This window comes from Schistocerca piceifrons, chromosome 1 (genome assembly GCF_021461385.2).
Source record: "Schistocerca piceifrons isolate TAMUIC-IGC-003096 chromosome 1, iqSchPice1.1, whole genome shotgun sequence".
Classification (NCBI taxonomy): domain Eukaryota; kingdom Metazoa; phylum Arthropoda; class Insecta; order Orthoptera; family Acrididae; genus Schistocerca; species Schistocerca piceifrons.
Window position 1 is genome coordinate 1,106,516,988 of NC_060138.1, and position 14,335 is coordinate 1,106,531,322.

The 14,335-nt window shown below is 41.9% G+C and overlaps 1 protein-coding gene across 1 annotated transcript in view; it reads right to left on the reverse strand.

Annotated features, from left to right (window-relative positions):
* LOC124777987 (Down syndrome cell adhesion molecule-like protein Dscam2) overlaps positions 1-14,055 on the reverse strand; it is a 481,000-nt gene extending 466,945 nt beyond the window's left edge. The window contains exon 1 of the mRNA XM_047253558.1: positions 13,973-14,055. Coding sequence (XP_047109514.1) covers positions 13,973-14,013 — 41 coding nt within the window. The 5' untranslated portion in view covers positions 14,014-14,055. The remainder of the gene's footprint in view (positions 1-13,972) is intronic.
* Between the last annotated feature and the right edge of the window lie 280 nt (positions 14,056-14,335).

Sequence of the window (14,335 nt, forward strand, 5' to 3'; positions counted from 1 at the left end):
CGCTGTACTGACCGACCAAATGCAAGGGGCATGAAACTATCCCACAAACTGACATCCGGCACATGTGCAACACAATGCATACACGCTTGCATACCACATTCTGGCAGTTACACCGGTTATCAATTTACCACCATTTCAAATAGGCCTTAGGTTATCTCGCGCTTTCATTAATGTTATGCCGGGGCCAAGATAGCCCCTGAGGCCCGGCAACCCCTATTACACCACAGAGGACGAGGTTTTCTATGTCCAAGGCGTACCAGAAGCACCATGGTAAACACCGGCACCGGCCGGAGTGGCCGTGCGGTTCTAGGCGCTACAGTCTGGAGCCGACCGAACGCTATGGTCACAGGTTCGAATCCTGCCTCAGGCATGGATGTGTGTGATGTCCTTAGGTTAGTTAGGTTTTATTAGTTCTAAGTTCTCGGTGACCGATGACCTCAGAAGTTAAGTCGCATAGTGCTCAGAGCCAATTGAACCATTTTTTTGAAACACTGGCTATTTACATACGAGATAAGGGAAATAGACTTTCCGAGCACTGATTCCTGCAGGAGGTGCTCGAGCCTAGAGCCTGCAGGAAGTATCACTACTCCAAAACCTGACTGTCTGGAGACATTTAGGCGCTAGAATCAGCTCCGAAATTCAGTTCACTCCGGATGCCGACGTCGTGAACGTCTACTGCTGGAGATTACATCTTCGTGTGTGTGTGTGTGTTACCACGAACTTTTGTGGGAAATTAGAAGTGAACTTTTGTTTGCCTCAATTAGGAGACTTTTACAGGCATCGTTATTGTTACCTATTGGTTTGTTGTTCAATCATCAAACTTGTGAACTTACCTCAATAAAAGTTGTGTTTGTGAAAAATTGCGGATTGTCAGTCACAACAATTAACCTGTCATCTGGCAATGTTACTCACTTCAGTATGTTACCTAGTGAAATATATTCCCAAAATTTCGTTACTTACATTTATGATTTTTCGGTGTTGCCTGTTTTTCCGTTGGTTTACTTATTACTGAATAATTATCTGTCGCAGAGGTAGGGAATTGTCTTGGACGCGAATATTTCTATGTGAGTGCACTGATCCTTTTCGCCACAGGACGAAACGTCGCTGTCTTTCCGTACGTGATATGTAAGTCGTCTGTAGTGCAGACTCCAAGTTTTCGATTTTGGGAACCATATGCTAACTTGGAGGGATACGGGAGGTGAGGGGACGGAGGTTCTTGACGTTGTTAAACATCGCTAGAGGCACCCACCGTTATCTTTGTGATAAAGATGCACAATTAATGTTGGACTGCTAGAATCTTTACTTTCTGGAGGGAGGATGCGTTCTTAATTGGTTTTGACAAAGATTTCACTGAGACTGGATGATATGACTAGTATGTTGCGCGATTCTCCAGACACAAGTGTTTTTCGTATTACGTTATCTTTTTTGTATCATCACAGCAAAAAATCTACTTCGTTATACGTGTAAATATGAGTCTCTTATAGTGTCACAAACGTAACTTGCATTTGCACTGCTCTTCTGGTCCCCTTTATTTTCTTATTCTTTTATTCTTCTATGAGACTAGCCACTGGCGTCACATTGAGACTGCAGTGAAATGGAGTGCCATTCATTTCCCTCTGTATCTTCCCGCTTGGGTATTTTCGTATCTAGCTGGTGTCACCGGAAGCGATAAACGCCACTGCAGTTTTGCAATACGAAGAGGTCCGCGCGCCGTGTCATTTCTCGCAGCTACTTCTGTACGGCACTGCTGGCGACCGGGAGTCGATTTACACTGTCCCAGCAATAACTCACGATTCCGCAACACGGCAGAAGAGGGCCGGAGAATAAAACGGAGGCGAGACGCAGTTATTTGTTCGATAAATTCTAACGAAGAAATATGGCCGATGAGCGTAGCGCAAACGCGATTTAAATGTCCCTGTTATTGCCGTGCATCCGGGGACCAGCGTCCCGTTCAAATTACTTTATGTGAGCGCTAGGCGCTACACGTAACGACTGAGTTCGGTCTCATGCGTGCTTTACCTAAGAACACACACACACACACACACACACACACACACACACACACACACACACAAACGCACCCTGAAAGATGTAGTGGGATGATAAATCTAGTTAAGAACATAAAAATGCTTCTAATGTTCAGCGAAGCAGATTTATTAATTTCCCGAGACCACTTTTGCTGGATACGGGGAAAAACGAACATGTTAAAGAGTGGTAATATACTTCCGGAAAAGCTCTAGAGACGAACGCTGACTGGTGCAAAGTAAAGAAGCGCCTGCTTCCATTTTCATGTTGACGTGTCACACGTTAAAAGAATTTCAGGCAAATTTCACATCTATGGATAAAAATTTGACAGTTAATGAAATGAGAGGTTACCTTTCTCATTAAAATGGGTCTGAATCTTCCTGAGGGTAAATCCATCATCATCATCATATCAGCCATTTGATATATACTGCTGGATAAGGGCGTCCTCTAGAGTTTTGACTTTTCCATGCATTAAGATCTTCAATCACACGAATCCAGGTTGCTTTTGCGTTTTTCCTGATGTCATCTGCCCCTATTCCATTAGGCAGTCATCTTAATATTTTCGTATTTCTTGCACTCCAGCATGAACTACCATGATCTAAATAGCGTTCATTCGCCAAGATACACGTTTCGCCCACCTACATTTTCATTAATCGTAATCAAGTCTTTCTTTGTAGTCTGTTCTATAGTTCATTTGTAGTTTTCATGTCTTTTTTAAAATTCCCAATTCCTATCCATGGAAAGTACGTGTCTCCCTTTCATGAGTCAACACATGTCTTGCGTTTTAGCAACATCGTAATATTCGCATTGGAAACTATAATAAAGCGCCAAAGAAACTGATATAGGCATGCGTACTCAAATACAGAGATACGTAAACAGGCAAAATACGGCGCTGCGATCGTAAACGCCTATATAACGCAGCAAGTGCATGGCGCACTTAGATCGGTTACTGCTCCTACAATGGCAGGTTATCAAGATTTAAGTGAGTTTGAACGTGGTGTTATAGTCGGCGTCCGAGCGATGGCGCACAGTATGTCCGAGCGAATAAGTGGGGACTTTTCCGCACGACCATTTCGTGAGTGTACCATGAATATCAGGAACCCGGTAAAATATTAAATCTCCGACTTCGCTGCGGCCGGAAAAAGATCCTGAAAGAACCGGATCAACGGTGACTGAAGAGAATCGTTCAACGTGACAGAAGTGTAACCATTCCGCAAATTGCTGCAGATTTCAATGCTGGGCCACCAACAAAACGTCAGTGTGCGAACCATTGAACGATGAGTCATTAATATCGGCTTTCGGAGGCGAAGGCCCACTCGTGTACCCTTGATGACTGCACGACACAAAGCTTTGCGCCTCGCCTGGTATAACATCGACGATATATATATTTTTTTATTACGAGTGGAATATGAACGTGTGGATAATATTCATTCAATTATGTAATTATTTCTTAAAAAGATGATAATTATGTAAAACAGTGACAATATTTGTCTCACATTCTTTGTTAATCTATGTCATTCTTTTCTTTTCTTTTGTACCCTTTTGTCGTCTTTTTCTGATGTACATCGCCGACGCAGGACGAGAATCGATTTGAGGTCTGTTAAATGAAAAACATTTAATGTAAAATTATTGTACTTTTATGTTCATTTGCTGGTAAAAACAAATAGAGCCAAATGCGTTAAAACTATTTATGATTAATTATTGAAAATTCACTTCCTCTTTTAATTATAATTTTATATTAATTGTTTTATCATAGCTGAAAGAAGCGCAGCCATTGTTAGTTGCGATTACATAGCAACTTCGTCTGTACTTCTAGTTGAAAATAGCATGGGTTTGTGTTAAACTAATTTGCGAAACAATTTAATAATTTTTTTATTGGTGGCATCAATGTAAATGATTAACTGTTTATTGGGAAAAGGAAACTCTAAATTAAAAAAGAAATCCTCTATCTTTTGTTGGCCGCCATCTTAACTTTTATTACAGCGGCAAATTTAAATTACTCGAAACTGCAAACAATATTCCGATGTGTGAGAAATAAATGTGCACCGGTGGTACTGAATTCTATTTATAAAAAAAAACAATCGAATGAGACTGCATTTTCTAAGAATAGTGCTGATGGTATTTATTGTTGAACAAGATTTCATTGCTGTTGTATGAGGCCAAAATTAAACTACGGACGAATCACGGAGAAAAATATTTTTTGATGGCATACGTCAGTGTTGTGTGCGGGTGGTATTCTGTAGTTCCTTTTCATGATCAATTTGCTAAGAATAATTAAATCCATCGAAGACAAAAAAATTATAAAAGCTCTGATGTACGATCTGTAATTTTAGTGATATGAACACAGCTTACAGTCAATATTATTACACTACGCCAGGTGGAATTTTTGTGCAATTTGAACAAAATAATTATCCGGGAGAAGTTGTAGTTTGAATAATGCATTATCATCATCATCAGTTATCTGCTATGTTAGCAGGTCCTTTGCCTCTCCATTTTCTGCGATCCATTGCTTCCTTCTTAAGGCTGCTGTATGTTGTACCGTCCATCATGACATCCAATATCTGGAATCTCTTCCTTCATCGCTTCCTTTTCCCTTCTACATAACCTTCTAAAACTGTTTTTATCAGTCCGTCATTCTTTCTTAATATATGCCCAATCCAATTTCTTTTTCTTCTCTTAATTACATCTGGTAACTGTCTTTTCTCTCCCACTCTTCTCAGTACCTCTTCATTTTTTACTTTGTCCATCCAACTTATTCTTTCCATCTTCCGCCATGTCCAGATCTCAAAAGCCTCCAGCCTTACTCTTTTTTCCTCATAGTCCATGTTTCAGCGCCATATAGAAGAACACTCCATACAAGACATTTTATGAGTCTCTTTCTGAGTTCTCTGTCCAGACCGCTGCAGAAGATTCTCCTTTTCTTATAAAACGCCTCTTTTGCCATTGCTATCCTTGTTTTAATTTCTGTGGTGCACTTCCAGTTTGTGTCTATCCTGCTTCCAAGATACTTAAAATTTTGCACCTGTTCTTGTGTTTCTCCATTCAGCATAATTTTTATTTCCTTATTTCCTCCTAGTGCCAATACTTTTGTTTTATTTGTGTTAATTTTCATTCCATTTTTTTTCCGTTAGTTGCAATGGTGTCCACCAAATCCTGTAATTCTTTTTCCCCTGTGGTTAGAAGGACCATGTCATCAGCAAATCTCAAACACCCTACTCTTCTTCCTCCAGTTTCTACTCATCTAATGAGCATTGGTCAATCATATTTTCCAAGTAGAGGTTGAAAAGAGTAGGTGATAAACAGCATCCCTGTCTTACTCCTTTTTCTAGTCTGATCCAGTTTGTACTTTCTCGTCTCACTTTAACTGAAACTTTTTGATTAAGATATAATGAATTGATAAGTCTTCTGGTTTTCCAGTCCACTCTCTTTTCCCTCATTATAGTTGCCAGTTTGTCCCAAACCACATTGTCAAATGCCTTTTCTAGATCGATGAAGCACAGATATAGGTCTTTTCCTTTTTCAATAAACCTTTCTCCCAAGATTCGTAGGAGTCCTATTGCATCTCTGATGCACGTATTCCGTCTAAAGCCAAACTGCTCCTCGCCAAGATTCTCCTCCATTACTTTTTCGAGTCTTTTATTAATTATTCTTAATATCACTTTGGCTGCATGTGAAATGAGGCTGATTGTCCTGTGCTCGCTGAAAAAAAAACATGTAGCTCGGTCGGACGAGCCTCGTTTCCAATTGTATCGAGCGGATGGACGTGTACAGGTACGGAGACGACCTCATGAATTGATGAACCCTGCAAGTCAGCAGGGGACTGTTCAAACTGGTGGAGAGGCTCTATAATGGTGTGGGGCGTGTGCAATTGGAGTGATATGGGACCCCTGATACGTCTAGATACGACTCTGACACGTGACACGTAAGCATCCTGTCTGATTGCCCGCATCCATTCATGTACTTTGTGCATTCCGACAGACTTGGGCAATTACAGCAGGACCGTGCGATACCCCTCACGTCCAGAATTGCTGTAGAGTAGCTCCAGGAACACTCTTCTGAGTTCAAATACTCTCGCTGGCCACCGGACTTATCAGAGAAGAACATTATTGTGCATATCTGGGATGCCTTGCAACAAGCTGTTCAGAAAAGGTCTCCAAGACTTCATATTCTTACGAATTTATGGACAGCCCTGCAGGATTCACGGTGTCAATGCTTCCAGCACTGTTTCAGACATTAGTCGAGTCCATGCCACGTTTTGTTGCGGTACTTGTGCATGCTCGCGGGGGCCCTACACGATATTAGATAGGTGTACCAGTTTCTTTGGCTCTTTTGTACTTTACCAAAAGCTCTTCAGGCAGGTATTTTCATGATCATCCAGTCATTATAAACTGCAATAATTACACAATGCTAACTCGTTCGATGATTTTAATCAATTTATTCTATTTCTTACAATAACATATCCTAAGGTCTACTTTCAAACTTCGTTTATTAACTACTTACGTTCACTATTGTTATACAGATACGAAATGTTCCTCTAGCATTATACTCCACCGACAAAGTTTCATAGATTGTTGAGGAAGACGTTCTGAGTAGTCTGCTATAAGTGGCGACGGTCTCGAACGGCTCGTGACAGAGTAATAATGTATTTATGATTTATTCGGTTTGCTATCCCAGTCACCCTTGTTTCTGCGAAAATACCTTCACAAGAGTGCGGATACCTGTAATATGCAATAACCAAATCGTACAACACACAATACAGAGCAATGCAACAACACGTACACTGTTATCACAGTGTGTTCAGTCTGTCTGTCGCTGTACAGTACAGCACGTAACAAATGCAGTAATGTTCCTTACAGGTATCATCCGAAATTTCGACCATCGTGATCAAGGCAGTGTGTACAGCGACGCACCATCGATTCTACACGCTCAACAATTCCAGAAGTTTGTCGTACTACTTCTTTGGCTGCGATAATCATAGCAACCAGGTCCGTACATGTATCGAAAGGCATCTCGTAAACTGTGCTCTACACATATCCGCACAAGAAGAAGTCAATCGTCGTCGTGTCTGGTGTCCGAGCTGGCCGTGGAACAGGACCACTGCGGCCAACACGCTGTCGTCCCAATTGTACTTCAGAATGGTCTCTAGAATCGGGTGCAAAGTGTGCCGGCGTCCCGTCTTGCTGAAACCACGTAACCTGGCGGATTCTCAGAGGCACATCTTCTATGAACTGTGGGAGGACATACTGAAGGAACGTTTTGTACAGGACTCTGTTCAGTGCACCAACAAGTAGGTGAGGTCCACTCAGTGAGTCCTTGACTATATCAGCCTATACTTTCACTGCATATTTATATTGATAGTATAGACACACTAGTGCGTTTGGATTTTCGTCATCCCATACCTGGCTGTTCCTACTGTTGAACATGTCCTTCCCTGTACACAGCCTCGTCTGAAAGGAAAGCAGGAAAATTGGGGTTTTCTGTACGTAGTTGTTGGAATCAATTTTGAAACGCCATTCGAAATAGGACGTCCGCGGATGATACGTATGAAGTGATTGTTCATATAAGACTGTTTAAACAGTTGGTTAACTTGTGTTCCGTGTGGCTGTGCGGTTCTAGGCGCTTCAGCTGGAACCGCGAGACCGCTACGGTCGCAGGTTCGAATCCTGCCTCGGGCATGGATGTGTGTGGTGTCCTTAGGTTAGTGAGGTTTAAGTAGTTCTCAGTTCTAGGGGACTGATGACCTCAGATGTTGAGTCCCATAGTGCTCAGAGCCATTTGAGCCAACTTGTGTTCAGAGTTCGTGCAACGCACCAGCTACTACAGGCAGGGTTGTCACCAATCATACTCTTCCATACCGAGGATTCTAGGATACCTAGCACGGAAGGACCCTGTTTGTCATAGGCGCCTATGTACAGATGCATAAGTACTGTGTTGTGGTTTCCGTCGGTGCAGGAACAGCTTAGCATAGCGTCGTTGTGCTGATATTTCATTGCATTCAGTGAACCCGTACACAACTAACTTTTTGCTTGTAAGCCTGTTCATAGTACTTCTGTGTATCACTTTTAACGCGCAACTAACACACCCGATAAGGAAATTGGTAGACAGAACTGAGCAGTACTGAATGTAGACTAGAGGACAACCAAGTAAGAGGGGCATTACTGTTGTCACAGTACTGAAAAACCGTTCACCTTCTCATAGTGATTCACACACATTTATTCAGAGAGGTACTTTAGTTGCTACAAGAATCCGCAGATATCTTGGAAACACAGCGCTTACCGTCGGCGTGTACACTGTTTGCAGTGCAATACAGACTGTAATGTTATTACCTGTCAAATGTATTGATTCTCTTAGCTGTATTGTAAAGATTAGAAGTGAAACACATGATATTACTTCGGAAACTGTCATGCTTCAATTGGAGGCAATGTAATGTTATGTGAGCCTCACTGCCTTTTTTTTAAACCAATTTGTGTCTGATTTTATTCTGAGGAGCTCAGTAATGTATGTAAATACCGTAAATGTAAATTTGATTCAAAAAGCACTTGAAGTGAAGTGAAGCGCAGCCGGACAGCAGGAAACTCTTCAGCGCGCAATCTCCTCGACGATAGTAGTTGTGAATGTTTGAGTATGGACTCCGAAAAAAAGACAATTGATTTATTAAAAAAAGAGAGAGAACTGTTAATTTGTATCTTGTGGGAAGAGGACGTGTTGCTAGGCCGTCGCTCAGAACGTATTGTTACATTTAATGAAAACTGATATTTTAGTGATAAAACCGAGTAAAGAATGTGTAAGAGTGGCCAAACATTTATGTATACAAATTTTCTGGAAGTGAAGAATAGAAATATTTTGTTTTTGGAAAAGGAGGTAAACTTCATTGTCGTTGCCGTCTATCAAGCGACAGAATTGTAAGTGTACGAAGTTCACTAAAATACAGGAAAAGAAATGCATTCTCTATAGTTTTCATTCAATAAGTAACAATCTCTCATAATTTATTAATTGCAGTAATTGGATTATGTTCTTGTACAATAGTATGGTGCTGAACTCCACTGACCAATTTTGATGAAGCAGGACGTGTTAAAAGCCACTTTGTAAGACACAAAGTTATTTGGGGGAAGAAACGAAAGAATAATTCTGTAACGAACCGCTAGACTCTGTGGACTCCTCACAGCAAAATGCTCATAAGGTGTCCCTGAACAATCTCTGAAAGTTTCTCGGTGGAGTTCTGGTTCAGACTGTATATAAATTTGGAAACTTGTGGTAGGTTCCTATGGGACCAAACTGCTGAGGTCATCGGTCACTAGGCTTACACACTACTTAATCTAACGTAAACTAACTTACTCTAAGGACAACACAGGGACGACTCGATCCTCCGACGGGAGCAGCCGCGCGAACCGTGGCAAGGCGCCGTAGACCGCGTGGCTACTGCGCGGCTAATTATATATAACGGGTGTCTCTCCTGGGAGTCGTGAGATTTCTCTTATGTTTTGGAATATGTGTGCTATTTAGTTTTCGCAACGTGTAACTGGAGTCAGCCCAATCAAACACTGGTCATCACGTCTTTCGTATGATGCCCAGTGCCGGCTTTTTTCCTGTTACAAGCAAAACTATTTTTAAAGTGGAATTTATGTGCTCATTCCATAGAGCGGCCAAAAATTAATCTAATGCGATATTGGTTTTTTCGGTATTTGTTAACAGGGACAGTAAAATACGAAGAATAAACAGTATTCCACAGACCGTGCCAAGGTGGCACACCAGTCACTGTTGGAGTAATGGTTGCTCATCATGTTTTACTGTCGCTTCTAATACGTGTTATTGAATGGGCACGTAATTTTTGTGAACGAAACGAACAGACGTTTTCCGTCGTCTGTGGGTATCACATGAAAGATGTGATGAGCAGTATTTGCTTGGGCTGACTCCAGGTAAACACTGCAAAAACGACATTTCAAATATCTAGAGAAACACAAAGAAAATGCTCCTGAAAATTCTAAGGAGGGACATCCCGTATATACTAGTTTGCATTCTACATGGTCGAGACTTGCTATTGACGCTATCCCACTCTTCGAAGGCGACATCCTGGAGGTCTTCCAGCGTTTCAGGACGTTTACATGCCAAGTTTCAGCTTGACCAAGGCACGCTCAATGGAGGTCATGTCATCAAATAAAGCATGCCGTATCATTTGGTTCATTTCTTCCTCCCGGAGGATGGTCTCCACAATGTTATGTGCTAGTGCATTATCATCTTGAAAGTTGAACCTGTAGCTGTAGCTCTGAGTGGGCGGGATGGCCCTACAGCGATACTACATAGGCCTCAAATTATCCTCGTTAGCGATGAAAGGCATCTGACACCCGACAACTGTACAAGATATCGCCCCAAAACAATACTGATCCACCTCCGAATCGAACCTATGAGACTGCACGGCTGATAAGTGCATTAGAACCCCGCCACTTCTGCACTCTCCTAAGACGATCATCAGTTCCTTCGCCCACAATATTCGTGTCAGATCCACAGTTTTTGATGTCGCTACACTAACTGGCGACAGGCCATGTGGCAGTCCCAAGTTTAGTTGAAAAGAAGTCTGTAAATCCTTGTGGAGAGGTTACGAAACTTTTTCCCGTTCTTTAAGTACTGAGAAACCGTTCACTGTCTTATACTGATACATTTATTCAGAGAAGTACGTTTAGTTGCTACAGAAATCCTCAGATATCTTGAGACGCACACACGTCCGCCTATTTTCGTTCACACAGTAAGAAAATTAATGATTTAGTGAGTTTATAGGAAGTTTGTGAATCAAAATGTATGGTTTCAGAGATCTATTCAAGCCTCAAACATCTATGACATGTAAACTAAAGTTAAGAATGAAAATTAGCTAAGGCAAGTATTCGAAGCCAGGTCGCCTGTTTGGGGGGGGGGGGGGGGGGGGGGCAGATGCGCTAACCTAGCAGATGCTGTCCTGGCACAGTTGCTCTGAGTAACTGCACGAACTACCCTAGCATGCTTTCATCCTCATTCCAAATTCCCATTTTCGCTTGAGCGCTCTTGGTATTTCCTTTAAACTCGAACGGCATTGCAAGCGTACTGGAATAGCAGACGGGCGTGCCGTGGTTGTCCGTGCATTTCTGCAAATTCACTGTGCCAGGATAGCGTAGTGGTTAGTGCATCTGCCTAGTGCGTAGGAGACCTGGGACCCGATCCCGGCGTTGGTACACATTTTCATTCGTCGCTTCAAAAAATGGTTCAAATGGCTCTGAGCACTATGGGACTTAACTACTGTGGTCATCAGTCCCCTAGAACTTAGAACTACTTAAACCTAACTAACCTAAGGACATCACACACATCCATGCCTGAGGCAGGATTCGAACCTGCGACCGTAGCAGTCGCGCGGTTCCGGACTGCGCGCCTAGAACCGCTAGACCACCGCGGCCGGCTCGTCGCTTCAGTATGCGTATATAGTACATCACAGAAGTCCGTAAGGTGATCATAAATATAAATAAAACAAGAATGATGGCGTGTAGTCGTGCAGAGTGATGGTCGAAGGAGAAGACAAAATTTGATATATGGCGAGTAAAATAATTGACGACGGCAGAAGTAAAAAAATGCAGTTTGGAAATAACATCAGAAGTTTTCCTGGAAAATTAAATCTGTTCACTTTCAATATAAATTTCTGCATTATGAAGTCTTTTCCGGACTCTAGCCTTGTCTGGAAACAAAACATGGGCGATAAACATTCTAGGTGACAATAGAGTATAAGCTTTCGAAATGTGGTGCTACAGAAGAAACTTAGAGATTATATCGGTAGATCGAGTAGCTAATAAATAATGGCATTGTGTAATAGAAGGGAAAAAGCTTTATGGCAAAAACCGGCTAAAAGGAGGACACATTATGAAAAATCATACTATGTTTAATGTGTCAATAAAGAGCAGGGAGTCAAAGCTGCAGAGGTAGGACAAGACTTGCATACAGTAAACAGGTTGAAACTGATACAAAACTTGCTTTACTCACTCTGCTTGTAAACAAGAGAAGCAGGTAAAGAGGTATATCCCATCATAACAAATTTTCGAAAGGCATTCGATGACGTACCATGGTCATACAGAGTATGTTGACAGATATGTAACTGGCTAGTAGAATATTTGATTATTTGTGTTCGGTATGTCATAGTATACAACAAATGGGCGAAAGAAACGAAATAAATATCGGATGCGCGGAATGCAAGTATAAGAGGAATTCAGTATACGTGTACCATTTATCAAACAGGATTAACAGCAGTGTAGGATTATTTGCTGACGATGCTGTGATGTGTGGGAAAGCATCATCGTTGGACGATTTAAAGGAAATGCAGAAAGACTTGTGCGAAATGGCCACCAGGTGTATTCATTGGTAGTCCTCCCTGAATGTGGAGAAAGGCAAGATAATGCCTGTAACGAAGAGAAATAATCTGGTAGTATCCCATTACAACCCAAGTGGTGAATATCCAAGGCATGTCCTCGTATTAAGTATTTGGGGGTAATACTCGGAGCCAATATCAATAGGAGTGATAAGGCCTACGTAAAATCGGCATTGGTGAAGGTAAATGGAAGACAGATGTAAGGATTCTAGGAAACCGCAATGCATGTTCTGTACCTCCAAGACTCTAGTGTGTGCAGTTCTACTGCTCCAGCATTTGGAGACCTCGATAGTAGGACCAGCAACAGACATCGAAAAAATTCGGAGACGCACTCTAGGATCGTAACAGAGCAGTATAGCCAGCATGAAAGTGTAACAGAAACTCTTAGAAGAAAGACAATGTAATTCTCACAAAAAACTTTTGGGTACATTTAGAGAACATGTGTTCTAAGAAAAATGTGCAACTGTTATTGTGCACTAGTGAATCGCACTGCAAAGCACTATCGTATAGAGATGAAAAAACGTACAGTGCTGCCTATTGGTTCTTTGGCGAACTATGCCATGATGATCGTGTCACTGAGGCAGACATTCGAAGTACTAAGCTGAGCAGACTTGTAAGACTTCAAATTACGATATATTTTCTCCGTTATCCGCTTATGAGTAAACAAAGTCTATGTGTTGCCCTGCGCTATGCTCAAGTTACCTGTGAAAATGGCAAATGGCTCTGAGCACTATGGGACTTAACTTCTGAGGTCATCAGTCCTCTAGAACTTAGAACTACTTAAACCTAACTAACCTAAGGACATCGCACAGATCCATGCCCGAGGCAGGATTCTAACCTCGGTTCCAGACTGTAGTGCTTAGAACCGCTCGGCCTCATCGGCCGGCCAAACCTGTGAAAACGCCAAGAAAATTCATCTAATAGTTTTGGAGATTAACATGCTCAAACCGACAAATACACTTATAAAGTTTTCTTTAAAAAAATCTTATTCTAGTCTTTTATACGCCCTACATCACCAGTAGCCAACTTTTCGCAAATACTTTCAATGTGCAGACACGACGGTTGTACAGTTTTATTATTAGTACAGATATAGTTACAGATATAGATGTCACTGACGTATCAAGACTCTCATTCTTACGTCGCTCATTAAGGGAATGTAATAAGACAAATCGTTAATATTCGTGTGAAGCATCCTCCAACATGAACTATACTGTGGCTTTTGTAGTATACGTAAGGAAGTAGACAGAGGGGTTGGCAACTGTGCAGACATGAAAAGATTTGCAAATAAAGACTAGTATGGAAAACTGTATCAAACCAGTCTTGGGTTTGATGGCATCAACAACGATACCACACAGAATTCGTAAAATATTATTTAATTCGCTTACTGTACATGTACTTCTAAATAACCAGTAAATAAAATACATACTGATCTGTAGATATATTTGATTCTTCCCTCTAACTGAACATCTGGATTACCAGACAATGTCAAATAAGCAGCTAGGGCGAAATTCGTAAAGGAGAGCAGAGAGAGAATAGACGCCAGCGACGCCACTATGAATGTGTACTCACGTGAAGGTGGGCGGCGGGTTCCCCTGGGCGGCGCAGCCCATCGTCACGTCGCGGCCCTGCTCCACTGTGAGTGACGTCACGGACCGCTGAGTCAGCCGCGGCGGCATGCCACTCGTTGGCTCTGCGCAGGGAAACAGCCAACAATGCAGCACAGTACTCCGGTTACCATCAGCACTAAATAATAAGTGGAGATTCCTGGCTCTGTACTAGATGTACATATCCTCATCTGATCGTCTCTCAGCTGACCGCGACAGTCCAACATACAATGGCTACTATGGTTTGATACTGAGTCCAAGTCACCCAGTTAGGAGATAAAACTGAGTGAGTGATGAGTAACATTTGTATACCTTTTCAAGCTGCTTG